This window comes from Nannobrachium achirus (genome assembly GCF_963921795.1).
Source record: "Nannobrachium achirus genome assembly, chromosome: 8".
NCBI lineage: Eukaryota > Metazoa > Chordata > Actinopteri > Myctophiformes > Myctophidae > Nannobrachium > Nannobrachium achirus.
In genome coordinates this window covers 32,639,671-32,653,914 of record NC_137817.1, presented here as the reverse complement: position 1 = coordinate 32,653,914, position 14,244 = coordinate 32,639,671, and the positions used below count along the sequence as shown (strand labels likewise).

Below are 14,244 nucleotides of genomic sequence, written 5' to 3'. Positions count from 1 at the left end.
TATACACACACACTATGGCTGAAGAATTGCTGTGTTTTGTTTCAGGGAGAAATAAGAGTGACAGGTTTCCAACAAGAGGTGGACAAGTTCTACACTCTTCTAGAGACGGGAAAGGTGAGCGATGCCCCTCTCTCACCAATTATGTTACACAGTCACACTGTCACTGTCAATCGCTTTGCTGTCTAAGATGGATTTGGCTCTCACCGTTGTACAAACAACTGCCAATACGTTTTTGAATTGCAACCAAAGGGACTTTGAGTGAGTCATTCTGCTGCAATGTACCAACACAATAAGCAGCTTATGTTGATCAGTCTTTGTCGAGTCCCCCCAACTGCATAAAGTCACATCTTGTTAGCACCATTCAGTCAGGTGAAATGCTCCTCAGATCTGTTTTAACACATCTGTCTGTACATCCTAGGTGTACTACATTTCCAAGGGCTCCCTGAAGATTGCCAACAAGCAGTACTGCACCCTGAAGAACGACTACGAGATGACGCTCAATGGGGAATCGACCATCATCCCCTGTGACGACAGTGAGAGCAGTGAGGTTCCCATGGTGCAGTGTGACTTCGTCTCCATTGGCGACCTGGAGGCCAGAGAAACGGATTCCGTCCTGGGTGAGGAGAAGCAACTCATAAGTTAGACCAGTAGCCATGGAAGCAGCATTGATAAGCATTACTAATACCAGACTGATGATGATGATAATAATAACCTATGATAGGGTAGGACGATGCATGTAGTTGAGTGTGGAGAGGGATGTGCATGGGAGGTTAAGGCAATTATAAGAAGATAGAAGAAGTATTAATAATACTGATGATGACAGTAATGGCCTGTAGCATAGATTGACTTTGGCCCCATGGCCGACCCGGTTAACTTAGCAGAGGAGAAAGTGCTGTCACAGGTAATATGAATAAGTAATAATAAGGAGCCCACATGTAATTATGATAACGGAGACTGCCGCTTGTAGTACTGTTTGAGTGATTTCACTCCCAAGTCCATCATTCAGGCGTCGCTATGGTGTTATGACTTCAAAAGGATAATTAGACTTAAATATTTCTTGATATTGATTTTTCAAATACCATACCAATAGTGACATGACCTTTCTTGGGAACTAAATTCTTGACCTTCGGGCTCCAGAAAACATCCACAAACTCTGAAAAGTGATGACTCATCACTTTTCATCACTAAACCATTTTTCTGGAGCTGTGGCGACCCCGAAGGTCACCGACTCGGGCGCCCTAGCTAAATCATTAGAGCATGCCCTGGGCTACATCTGTGCAAAATGTGGCGCTTTTAGACTGATTAGCACGAGAAATAAAACCCTAAGGCCTCTGACTAACATGAATGCACACCCATACATGCATCGTTTTCTGAGGCCATTTATAGCCCAAGGAATGTTTTTTGTGCAAAACAAATGCTTGCAATGGATTCGGCATCATGACAAACCCCTAGTTTGACCCCTCTTATGCTACTAAAAGCTACTTATGCTACTATTTTTTGCTTTTTTTCCCTGTAATGTAAAGTTAATGGGACACCAACTCCAGCGGCTGATAACACCAATTTAGCTGTGTCTAAGAAAGGGTTATCATACCAAAATATAATCTACAGATATAGAGCTTTTCAAAAATGCATGGTAACCTTTGCCACCTTTTTGATACCGACAACCCGTCTGGCCCATGGACTATCATTAGTACTCACTGCTCATATAAATGGCTCCTCATCATTTAAGCGAACAGTTTCAACAATACTGAGGTTGTGCTTGATGCGCTGCATTTGATTTTGTCCACTTATAGAGTATAGAGGCAACACACCAGCATAGGGAATGTATGTGTTTAAAGCTGCTGACCTCATACTGAGTTGAACTGAAAAATGAGTCAACTGATTTCCCCATAGCCGATTTGAGCCGTAAGACGGTGGGACCCTAAGTGACCTGTGGCCGTCAAGACACGCATTTAATATTTATGATATGTATATGTGTGAATGTGTGTTTGTCTGGGAATGTAGTCCAGAGTTGGTCAAGGGCTTTTCAAGGACAAGCAGCCCGTTGTTTGTCATGATAAGGTTTTTGCAAGTGTGACCATGAATCTGCCTGGCAAAGGAGACACAATCAGTTTCTTAGTGCTGAGAGTTGTAAACAATGCTTTGTCTTCCTGCACAGATGTTATTGGGGTGTGCAAGAGCGTGGATGAGATGACCCGTCTAACCACCAAGACTGGCCGCGAGGTTTCCAAGAGGACCGTGAATCTGATAGACATGTCTGGGAAGATGGTATCTGTAACGCTGTGGGGAGACGAGGTGAGGACCAACTGGGGGAGAGATGCAGACAAAGGGGGGTATAGAGAATGACTCCAGGTTTCCATACACCACAATACAATTTAGGCATTTAGCAGACGCTCTCATGTCTCATCCACAGTGACTTACAAAGTGCTTGAACGCCGTAAGCGGCATAAACCCTAGTAAACCAACAAAGTAAGGTAAAGCGGTCAAGTAAATACCTGTCTAAACTAGGCACTCCAGGTTGAAACAAGTCTGCTTAGTCTGTTGAATAAGCATAAGTTGCATAACTAACCTCAGACATGACTTTAATTAGAGCTGACTTCACCCCAATATGTCAGTCAGTAGAACTAGGCCAAATGCCAGACCAGGCATTTAAAAAAAATGCAACATCACCGCTGCTGTGAAGACCAAATCTAGTCACACATTTAAAAGTCGCTTGCAGCCAAATTGTACATGTTCCGACTCCTGACAGGTAGTGACAGACATAGGCTGTACATCTCCTCCCCTCCCTCTTTAATTGAAAAGGTGTTTTTTTGCGTGTCGCGTATGAGCCAGCACCCGGAGATTGCTATTCAGCAGTTTGAAGATGGAGGGGATTTAACAGGGTTGTGCGCTGTGTTTAATGGAAGCTGATGTGGTTGAAGTTACTGAGTAAATACCCTGTCATGGGTCTGATGAAGGAACTGTGGTGCTGCAGTTGATTTTACCTATGGCTCAAAGGGACTCTGCTCAGTTTGCCACCATTTCATTCCTTCTGACAAGAAGCACTGTGTACCCTCTTTGTTTGCTCTGCAGATACCCCTTCTCCAGGGAGACTTGCTGAAGTACACAAGATGTATAGTTTATAAAGAACCACGGCAGTGCCAGATAGAAAAGTGACAATGCCCAGCATGCGTATAAATAGCACTTTTTGAAGTTCGTTCCTTCAAATGGGTCTACTGAGGTGGTTGTATTTAGAATGAGGCGAAAACTTTGGTAAATAGTTTTAAATGAATACAAACACATCTCCATTTCCTGCCCTGTTATTGAAAAAAAAAGGAACTACAAAGGTATGCTCCTCGGAGCACAGGTTCTTGTTGTAAACCTTGCAAGCCAATCTTGGCTAATCGGGATGGAATATGAAAAATCCGACAGATCCATCTTGATGACATTACTGTTTACAATTTACAATTTAGGCATTTAGCAGACGCTCTTAAAGGAGGGGGAGCAGGAATCTTTCTTTATCTAAATAATGACGCATATCTCTCAAAGATCCCCTAAGGATGCCCAAATAAATTTAAAATAAATAAAAACACAAAAGACATAGGCACATTTGAAGTTATAATCAGTGTCTCCCTCTACACCCTCGACTTCGGGACCACGCCTCTTCCGTGACGTTCTGTTCCGTCACAGCGGAGGCTCGTTTCAGTCAGTGAGACAGACAGGCAGACAGACAGACAGACAGACAGGCAGACAGACAGACAGACAGTCGCCCCCTCCCCTCTGCCTGTTTCTGCAGGACTCTGAGAGAGTGAAGTGAAATAATTGTTTAATGTTCTGATTGTGTGTACTTTAGCCTACTTCAGTAGTAGAGACACATTGCAGACTGTTTGATTGCGTGACTGTTTGTGTTCGCGGCTCGCTGCACGCCCGGACATCACCGCGATGTGTAAAGTAACTATAAGTATATTTACTCAAGTACTGTACTCGAGTAAAATGTTGAGGTATTTGTACTTGGATATTTCCAATTTCCAATACTTTCACTTCTACTACACTACATCTATCTCTGAGGCAAATACTGGTTACACCATTAAAATTATTTGAAAGCTTTAGTTACTACAGTACCTTTTCCTATGCAAACTTCTAATAAAATCTTCAATCAATCAAAACAGAAATACATTATAATATAAAACATATATTAACTACCTATTTTATACCTTGGCTGTTTTAAACTAGCCGATCTGCAAGCTGCACGTCACGTCCTAGGCGACTGTCATGCGAGAATGATATAAGAGTACTTTTACTTGAGTAAAATATATTTTCCACCATTGCGAGTTCGAACGGGCGACGGCCATGTCACTCGCGTTTGTGAAGGACCAGATAATAACTACTTTAGCCCTATTATACCTTGGCTGTTTGAAACTAGCCGATCTGCAAGCTCACAATTGTGAGCTTGTACTGTAGATTGGCCACTGCGTGACTGTCCATGCGTGCGAGAATGATATGAGAGTACTTTTACTTAAGTATGAGTATCGTTTCCAGTCGAGCTCGTCACGTGGCTCGCACAGCCCACGGCCCCATCACTTGCGTTTGTGAAGCACCTTTTAATAACTAATTCCAGTGGAATACATTTGTCTACCTTCTTTTGGGTGAGTTAATCCAATCTTCTACCACTTTTTCTAGTCACGTGTTCAAATACTGGATTGTGATTGGCTTAAAACAGTAGTAAATGAGGCCACAATAGCCGGAATGTGTGAAATGCCCGGATGTACATGCAAATGAGGCACATTTCCGAGATCAATACGCGATGAACGCATCCGGGGACTTCAGGAGGGAGTCGGAACCCTATGGTCGGAACACCTTTCCCCCCACCAACAAATGACGGTCGCAGCGGTCCTTTGTTTACTAACGTGCGTACTATCGTCGCCGATTTATTTGGATCCAATGCAATCCGCCAACTTTAAAGCCCCTTTTCTCTGAACCTATGCCTTTCTGGAAGCGAACAGCCTCTATTTACGGCCGGAACGGTGCTTTTAACTGACGTTAGCTTAGCTGTAAGCTAGGCGACCGAGTATTTCCCGGTGAATCTGTGCGCAAAGGTGGGGGCTTGGGAGTGTGGGGGTCTGGGGGACACGCACCACCACTGACTATTGCTGATGATGGAGAGGTTCTATAGCTTAGCCTTTATGTATTGAAAATGAGAGGCACTCTTGCCGATTTAGTAAGAGACTCGTCTCCAATTGCAAGATATTTAAAAGTTATTTGGGGCCATGATGATGATGATATCCTTTTCTTCCCACAACTAGACTAAGGATTGTATATTGTCTGTGTTATTGTTTACAACCACTGAACCACAATTATTCACGTGTGGCAAGATTCACTCGTTTTTAGTAGGCTATATAGTGTAGGCTTAGAAGAAGCCTTTTCAGAAGTTAATTTAATGATTTCCATTTAATGATTTCATTTATCCTCATCTAATGCACCGTATGCACGCTGTTTAAAGGTCGTGTAGGCTTTTCAGAAGTTAATTGAATGTTTTCCATTTGCGCTAATGCACGCAACTGTTTTCGCCAGGTTTTAAGGTCTTATTTTAGTTGTTTCTCATAAGCTCGCAACCCTCCTTGCCCATCGGCCCCCACCTTTGCGCACAGATTCACCGGGAAATACTCGGTCGCGTAAGCTAGACATCTGTCTCAGCATGGAGTTGGCGCCATCTGGTGGTGAGTAGAAGATGTTGTTTGTGGCACTATTTGTTGTTATGGCGGAAGTTTTATAGGCAACAATGATTGTAACTTAAGATCCTTGCAAGTTACAACTATGTGTTTTCTTTCATGTATATGGGAAAAAGTGGTAGAAAAGCTATTTACCACTCGGGGTCGGACATTATGCTCTGATAATGTCCTGTGTTAGGGGGTTATCGGACTCGGCTTCGCCTCGTCCGATCACCCCCTAACACAGGACATTATCAGAGCATAATGTCCTCTCACTCGGGGTAAATTGCTTACTCGTGTCATTGTTTGGTCCAGAGGTAGAGAACACATGAATGAGAGGCAGGGGAAAAAACGGGAGGAGAGAGAGAAAAAAACAAACAAAAAAAAAAAACATCCACAGTCAAACACCGAGGCAACTCCAGCATTTGGCCGAAACGAGCGCCCATCTCGGCTTAGTGTTTCTCAGTGCCTCGCTAGAGAACCGGGGCCGCGAAGAGACACGCCCCCCAGGCTAGTAAAATACGTGCATGCTACACTATATAATGGATACGGAAAAAACGGCTTATTGATTCTTTATAAAAAATTGCAAGTGCATGTTGTTGTTCATGTCAATTAAGAAAGTTAAGAGTTCACTTTATTAGAAAGAGTGTAAAATATTGTAATTTCCAAGACATTCTTCACATTCCTTTCAATGGGATCACGTGATGTTGCTCTGCTTTCATACGTCATGCTTTTGCTCGGCCATTCCCGAGCTCGTGGAGGAGGAGTTTTGAAAAAGTAGGACATTGGAATCTCCGTCTGAATACAACTCTGAAAACAGGCAAGACAACTATATGGTTGCATTGGCAAATATTTTCACAACTACCTAACAATTAAATTGGGACAAAGTAGATGTTATTCTGCTACCCTGTCTTTAATCTAGAGCGATTTACAATAAGCAAGGTAATACGTCAATACAATAGGTAAAGTAATACATCAATGTTTGAACAAAATCTATAGGAGTAATATCCAAAAATTACTTTATCAAAAGCCTGCCACTTGGTGGCGCAGGCTGAACTGAAAAATCTGGGACAGACGTTTTTACTTGGTCTCAAGGGAGAGCGTGCAGTGTTTCACGCCAATTGGCTGCACACAGACAGACAGAGACAGGGGTGATAACGTAGTCTAGCCCAGTGGTTCTCAAACTTTTCAGGCCGCAACCCCCCATAAAAATCATATTTTAACTAATGGCAGAGGGGATGAAACTGGCCTTTTTCTTAAATGTGCAGCATTTACCTCCCAGGTTCTGAGTGTCTCATGATTCTTGCTCTGCTTTCTTCCAAGCTCTACCAAGGTTGTTGTAAGCTGGAATTAGTACTTTAGAATATAAACTACACTCCTATATGAACACTATTCTAATGGCCATTATCAATTATCACTACGTTTGTTATATATATTCTGTTTTAAATGTTTTATCTCTTCGCAGGCAGAGAAATTTGATGGTTCTGGACAGCCAATCTTGGCCATCAAGGGGGCCAAGCTATCTGACTTTGGAGGCAGGTCCCTCAGTGCTAGCTTCAGTAGCACTATAATGATCAACCCAGACATCCCTGAAGCATATAAACTCAGAGGCTGGTAAGTGAACCTGAAATCAATGGATAACGAAATACTGTACAACAGTGGCATTCTTTTGTTCTGTCCATTTCCAGAGCTGTGCAATGCATGGATTAAAGTTCTCAGTCTCCGCAACTGATTTCTGTCGCTTGGATTCTATAGAAGCCATTAGGGCTGTCACGATTCTAACATTTTATGCATCAGCATTGAGAGCTTGTAGATAGTCTATTTTTGGGTATTATTTAAGATTGGAGCATTTGGAGCATATTTTGAGATTGGAGCAATGTGTTCTGAAGCATCTTCTATAAAACGCTAATGGTCTGGGATATTTCATATAAAAGCAAAGGATAGAGCCTCATTATGTGATTTCTTCACCTGGAAGATGCCACACCAGGAATAATATTCAGGGTTCCCACGGTCATGAAATTCCTGGAAATATTTTGAAATTAGAAAAATATTTTTCCAGTACTTGAAAAGTTTTGGAATTGATCAAGGGTCCTGGACAAGCTATGTATTGTCTTTGGTTAATACCTCTGAAATGACAAATTAAACATTGGCCAAATTGTCAAATATTAGAGGCAGAAATTGTGAAAATAGCAGATCTACATGCTCACAACGCCTCGCATTACGGTGTTATACAAAATTCCTCAACTCTTAGTGCTCGTCAGGGTGCCGGGGTCCCCAGTTCAAATATTATTTAGAGGGTCACGGCCTGAAAAGGTTGAGATCCACTGGCATACACTACCTGTCTGTGAGCATTGCGCATCGGAGTAAGCGACTCGTTATTGAGCTGAATTATTGTTACAGTATATAGTCCTGGAAATCGGGTTAAATATTCTGGAAAAGTTTTGGAAATTAATTGGTAAAGATGTGTGGGAACCCTGAATATTACTAAAACATCTTTTTACATACAGAGCTGGGTGCAATAATATATATAATATAATAATATGCGGCTGTGTAATGCATACCGTTTGTCGAGTTCATAACCGCGATTATACTGCGATGACCGCCATACTGTCTGTAAAAAGTGACCGCAATAACTAAAAATCCATACCGCCCCAGCCCTATTTACATATTACGGTGTTTAGGAATCACTGCTAGTGTGGGGCGCTCCTTTCACACACTTTTAGTTCACATCACATCCCAGGTACACATCCCATACTTACTTAGCAATAGAGGCAAACAAAATAATAATAATACAAAACAAAGTTTTCTGTAAAACAAAATATGACAAACTTTTGTAATTTTGTAACCAAACAATTTCATCCAATGATATCACATCCACCCATCAATCTTTGTTAAACTTGTATTGTAATTATTTATAATTTTTGACATGGCCACTATTAAATGTTCAAATTCAGTTTACGCCCAATGCTATGGTATGTCTCACGCATATCCTGTTTCATTACTTACTTACTTACTTTCCTGTTTCATTAGACGGTCGGAAATATGTTCGGGTACAGAAGTTAGATACTTTGAAAGTGCTATTTTGTTGCATCTGACTAAAGACATTGAAAGGATTTCAGAATTTGAATTGTAAACTTCCCGATTCACAAGCTAGGAGGGCACATGCTCTGGTTCTCATTAAGGAGATTAGGCCACCTCTGTTTGCAAAGATGTAGGGGGTACTTCACTGAAGCTTTACATGTTAATGCAAATCACCCTTTATCTTTACACAATGCCATTTTCTACTCCAAATGAAATGACGGTAAACCTGCCAGACTTCTCATTTGTCTTTCATTATGGGGACTGTAGCATTTTGTTTATCGTGTTGGTGGTTTGGGATAGACGTCCAATTTCTCATGTTAATTTCTTATATTCAAGCTCAATTTGAGCTTCGCTACTGTGAACCATTTTGTAATTTATCATATGTATGCTACTATAAGGATATTGCAGCACTTTTGCGCATGTTCAATTATATATTATCTCAAGGGCTGAACAATTAATCGAATCCCTTTAACTGCAATTTCCAAATTGCGCAGGCTGCTATTAATTACATTAAATCATAAGAGAGAGGGGTCCATAATGGACTTGGTTATTCGTTGTTTTGGTAAAATGTGGTCCATGAATCAAGTAGAACGTAGAAGAAAAGGAGGGGAAAAAGAGCAGACTAAGTACAGAGTGAAAGGTTAAGTTTAATAAGTATTGACGGTTCAAGTGGTTAAATATCTGAAAACACAAATTGACATGAATCCAAAATACACTGATGATCGTGCTGTCAAATGATGAAACTATATGGAATCTATAAAAAGGTTTTGGGGGTCCCTGCTTCATCTCTCTCTCTCAACTAAGGGGTCCTTGGCCTGAAAATGTTGAAGACTTCTGAAGTAGAATATTCAATTCAGCCTTAAAACGCAATGACACTTTGGTAGAGGTTTGTCTTGTGTAGTTATCCTGTCATTAGTTCCCAAGGTCACCTTTTCTGGCACAGTGGTAAAGTCTGCGTCCTCCCACCACCACAGAGGTTGAGTGTTCAAATCCACCGTTGTGCTTCAGCCTTTTTTAATGCGTCTATGCCAGGGGTCTTCAATGTTTTCAGGCCAAGGACCCCTTAGTTGAGAGACAGATGAAGCAGGGAACCCCAAAACCTTTTTAGAGATTCCATATAGTTTCATTATTTGACAGCAGGATCATCAGTGTATTTTGGATTCTTTCACTCTGTACTTAGTCTGCTCTTTTTTCCCCTCAACACCAAACCACTTTGCCGAAAATAGCCGCTGCGAGGCGTTGTGAGCTTGTAGATCTGCTATTTTTGGCTGAAGTTATCAGAATATGGACGCTAGGGTTCAAGTGGTTAATATAAAAAGGGGGAGTTTCTATCACACGAAGATTTGGAGGACCCCCTGTAGTAACTCTGAGGACCCCCTAGGGGTCCCGGACCCCCTGTTGAAGAGCCTTGGTCTATGCGACCACTACGTATTTTCCCCAAATTGTTCAGCTCTAATTTGCACTATATTTGAGTGTGTTAGCCAGCTGCTGTGGCAGGCAGGCCCCATCACAGTTGAACAGGCATATGCCTCTATTCCTTGAGGACATTCTGTTGGCTTCTTGTGCAGAGGAATACAGAATCAGCCTTGAGTCAAGCTTTCATCTTTTCTCTGAGCTCTCTTGCCAGTTTTTGTGATCATAATTATCTTAGTCATTGCACACCCCTCAACGCCCTCATCACATACTGGTCCAATAATGAACGTTCATATTTATCTTCTCCCACCTTATTTTTATATTGTTTATAAAAATGTCAAATACTTTTTGAAGTCAAGAACTGGTAGTAAGAGAAGACTGCAAATCTACTTGGCAATCTATCTTGTGCCAACCTTTGCCACTTTGTAAAACCACTTGGCAAAGTAAGTGACACAGGTTAACTTGGCACAGGAAGCATTGCCAAGTGGTTTTACAAAGTGGCACTGGTTGGCACAGAAAAGATTGATGGACAATGCAATGTTAACATGGACTGAGGTGGCTGTCATTGCTCCTACTTAACCTTCACTTCAGCTCACTTGGCACATTGACTGATTGATTTTGTCCATCTTCTTATCGTCCTCCCCCACTGAGGCGCTGCAGCAGCAAACCTGGTCTGGGGCCTCTTCTCTGAAGAAGGCAATGTGTGCGTTTCAGATTGGAGATACGATTGATTGCACCCAAGTGGGCGGAGAGACATTTGTTTACCTCCCAGTACCAATGGCCCCACCTGGCATCTTCACAGATTCAGAGTCTCTTTTTAATACAAAAGTTGTCTGTGATTATTTTGAGCACTTAAAAATAAAATGATCTGCACAATGAGGGCAGTGAAATGTGACTCCGTGCAGCGGGTTAGAGACAGACAGGCCAGTCAGCAAAACGTTTTCATATCAGCCACTTGATTTGGTGTTTGGCTGTGGAAAATAAATGTCGTGATCACAGTTAGCTTGAGCACCTACCTACTATTTGAAAGTATCCTGTTGTTCCTTGTTGCTGTCTTAGGAATTATTATCTTGTCTGGAGTTTGATTGTAAAGTGCTGAACAATGTCCCTCAAACTAAGGAGCTTTCAGATTAAGCGGATTGGTTGTTTAAATGAGATAGCTTTGTGTTACTTAGCATATTTCGATAGTCGTAGAAAGTGCTCTCTGCTCTGCTTACTCAATATGCAAAAGGAAATAAGACTCAGGAAAAGCATTTTCTGGATTTGCTTGTTTACCTGATGCCATTATGTAATAATAATGAGTGTTGACTGCTGAATCGCCATAGTTTCCACGTCCCTGCTTTCAATGCTGATGTTTTCACTTCTCCCTCGTCTCTATTTAACAGCAGCAGTCTGCTCTCCACTCTCTCCAGTCACTTTTCACTTGGATGGCCAGAGATAACGATCCCTAAAGCCGTGTTCCTGTTTATCTAGAGCAGAGGAGTTAGGTCATGCAGGTCCTTCTTGGCCAGTGGGTTTCTGCAGGCGCACACAGTCAACCACCAATTAATAGTTCAGAAGTCACTATGATGGGAGGCCAGATTTGAGACTCAGTCCTTTAGCCTGAGCGAGGGAATTGTGGTGAAGTTACACCATCAACATACTGTACAACATGGCGGTCCTCAGCAGCATGGAAGAACGGAAATAATTATAATGTCGCATCGCGACGCGTTGTGAGCTTGTAGATCGGCTATTTCCACTATCAGTGTTCTTTTTTAAGTATAAAGTTGTCAAATATGTCAGTAATTTCTTTGTATGTTTAGGTTATGTGTCATATCTACCATGTGCTACTTCAAAGCCTACAAGCCAAACAGAAATGTAATTGTCAAAGACAGAAACACAATTTATTATTTGAGTGACAATTATTCGTTGTGTAAAATGTCATAATCGTGACAGCCCTACTCATGCACACTGCCCACTGTTTTGGTCCTCCTCAGACCTTCATCAGGTAAAATAGCTGTTGACACTGAGAAGCCATGTTATGTACTGATGAGTGTCGGGCTCTCCACAGTAGGGCTGGGTGCAATAACCGCAATACCTCCATACTGCCTTTTTGTAATGCAGGGGTTTTCAAAGTGGGTGACGGGGCACCCTGGGGTGCCATGACGGCAGTCCAGGGGTGCCACGAGATAATTTGATAATATTTGGAATTTATCTGGACACTTGAAAAAATATGTAATATTTCATTTTAAACTTGAAGTACAAAGTTATTTTCAGTCAGTTCTAAACAAAATGGCTATTATCTCAACGTTTTCCTCGCAAAATAAACATCATAATTCATCGTACAAGACTGTCGCACAAAACTAGTGAAAACAGCCAATCTACAAGCACCATTGCGAGGCGTTGTGTGCTTGTAGATCTGCTGTTTTCACTAGTTTAGTACACTTTATAGATGATAAATACAAAACAAACGCTTTTGGACAAGGTTTCCACCCGACAACGACGATATGCTATAAATATAAGGTGCTGGGACTGGGAGTGAAAATTGTAATGTAGGGGTGCCTCAGATTTAAAAAAATATTAATGGGGTGCCCTGAGACAAAAAAACTTTTGGGAACCCCTGGTGTAATGTATACCGCAGTGTCGAGTTCATAAGCGTGATTATTATTATTTTAAATTTGTTTTCAAAATGTTTTGGGGAGAGAACGCCATACTGTAGGTAATTACCCGTCCAATCAGAGTGTTGCTCACACAGATATAGTACAAAATGACCATGTATGTAATGTACTAAGACAGTACATATGTTAGGCACATGTACAGTATATTTGGGTTCATTTGCTAAATGTTGCATGCATTATAATTTTCTTGTTCCTATCATAATTTAACTTCACAATCTAATAGTATGCAGCCAATTAAAGGAATGGATGCTAGTTTGCATTGATTAATGGAGTGTAATATGGATTATGGCTGTTTATTTCTCTGTGGTAAATTTGTACTTTATCTGTGTGAGTAGCACTTTTGGGAAGGTAATTGAATTTGTTACCTATGGGGAGTCAGCCACTCCCTGCATAAGATGGATGTTCATTGTCAAACTAAATTGTGTTATTTTGCCAAATGTTTTAATTAACAGTATGTGTGTCTCTTCATTCACGCTGTATGCCTTGCAGCCTTTAGGCCCTCTCCTATTATATGCACCTATCACTTTTTATAGTTGGTTTACAGGTGATGAATATGGAAAATGAATTGTTAGTGGGTGTATTCATGGGGTAGATTAGTAGCTGTTGAATATATGTATGTGTTTTACATTTTCCTGCTCATCAGTCCTGAGTCTCAGAACAGTAACAGTCCACACATTGTGCCCTTGTGGTTTTAATTGTAATCTCAATTTGGGTGTTGGATTTGTTGTAGACGTCGAAAGGAAAGGAAACAAATCACAGCCTATATCATTCATGTTGAATGTTGATCTCCAATTGGAGAACCCTTTAGGCTTGCAACAAAGACATGTGGTTTCACGGCTGCTGGAACAACATTTGTTTTATGCTTGTTGAGGCGTCTTCTTTTGATCATGTTTTGGTTCAGTCTCTTGGGACATGTTTAACTGAACAGGCCATTTATCCTTGATGGGCTGTTGACTCGAACATATAATAGACAGTGGATCAGTGGTTCCACATGGCACATCACATTGTGCTTGTATGGGGATTCGGGGAGTTGAGTGCTATATCCCTTTAATGTCAGACTAGCCTCGGAAACCCAGACTTTTATTTTGGCGATAGGAAGAAAAAATAAAAGCCTGGGAAAGCACAACGCATATGCTGGCATAAGGGGGCGTCTCTCCAAATGCTGTGACGTCAGGGCCAGTCTGCTCTGGTCCTACCCTGAAAATAGTTCCGTAGGGAAACCAAACCAGCGCAGCAGTCCCTCTCCCTGCACGGCTGCGCTCGCATACACATTACACAAGACTCAGTGGATGGGAAATTTACATTTAAAAGGCAATCGGATGGAAGTGTGGACACACGCACGCCAGCACGGTGTATGCAATGAAGTAGTCGCATATTCACCGCAGCAGGTCAAGCCTCAGGGTTTA

General features: G+C 41.6%; 1 protein-coding gene across 2 annotated transcripts in view; it reads left to right on the top strand.

Annotated features, from left to right (window-relative positions):
• The window catches only part of rpa1 (replication protein A1), a 50,436-nt gene that overhangs the window by 6,914 nt on the left and 29,278 nt on the right, over window positions 1-14,244 (top strand). For both annotated transcript variants that reach the window (XR_013962254.1, XM_080731439.1), the window contains exons 9-12: window positions 46-114; window positions 419-617; window positions 2,159-2,295; window positions 7,153-7,301. Coding sequence is in view for 1 of the 2 variants with exons in the window: in XM_080731439.1 (XP_080587565.1) it covers window positions 46-114; window positions 419-617; window positions 2,159-2,295; window positions 7,153-7,301 (554 nt within the window). In the remaining variant the exon portion in view is untranslated. The remainder of the gene's footprint in view (window positions 1-45; window positions 115-418; window positions 618-2,158; window positions 2,296-7,152; window positions 7,302-14,244) is intronic.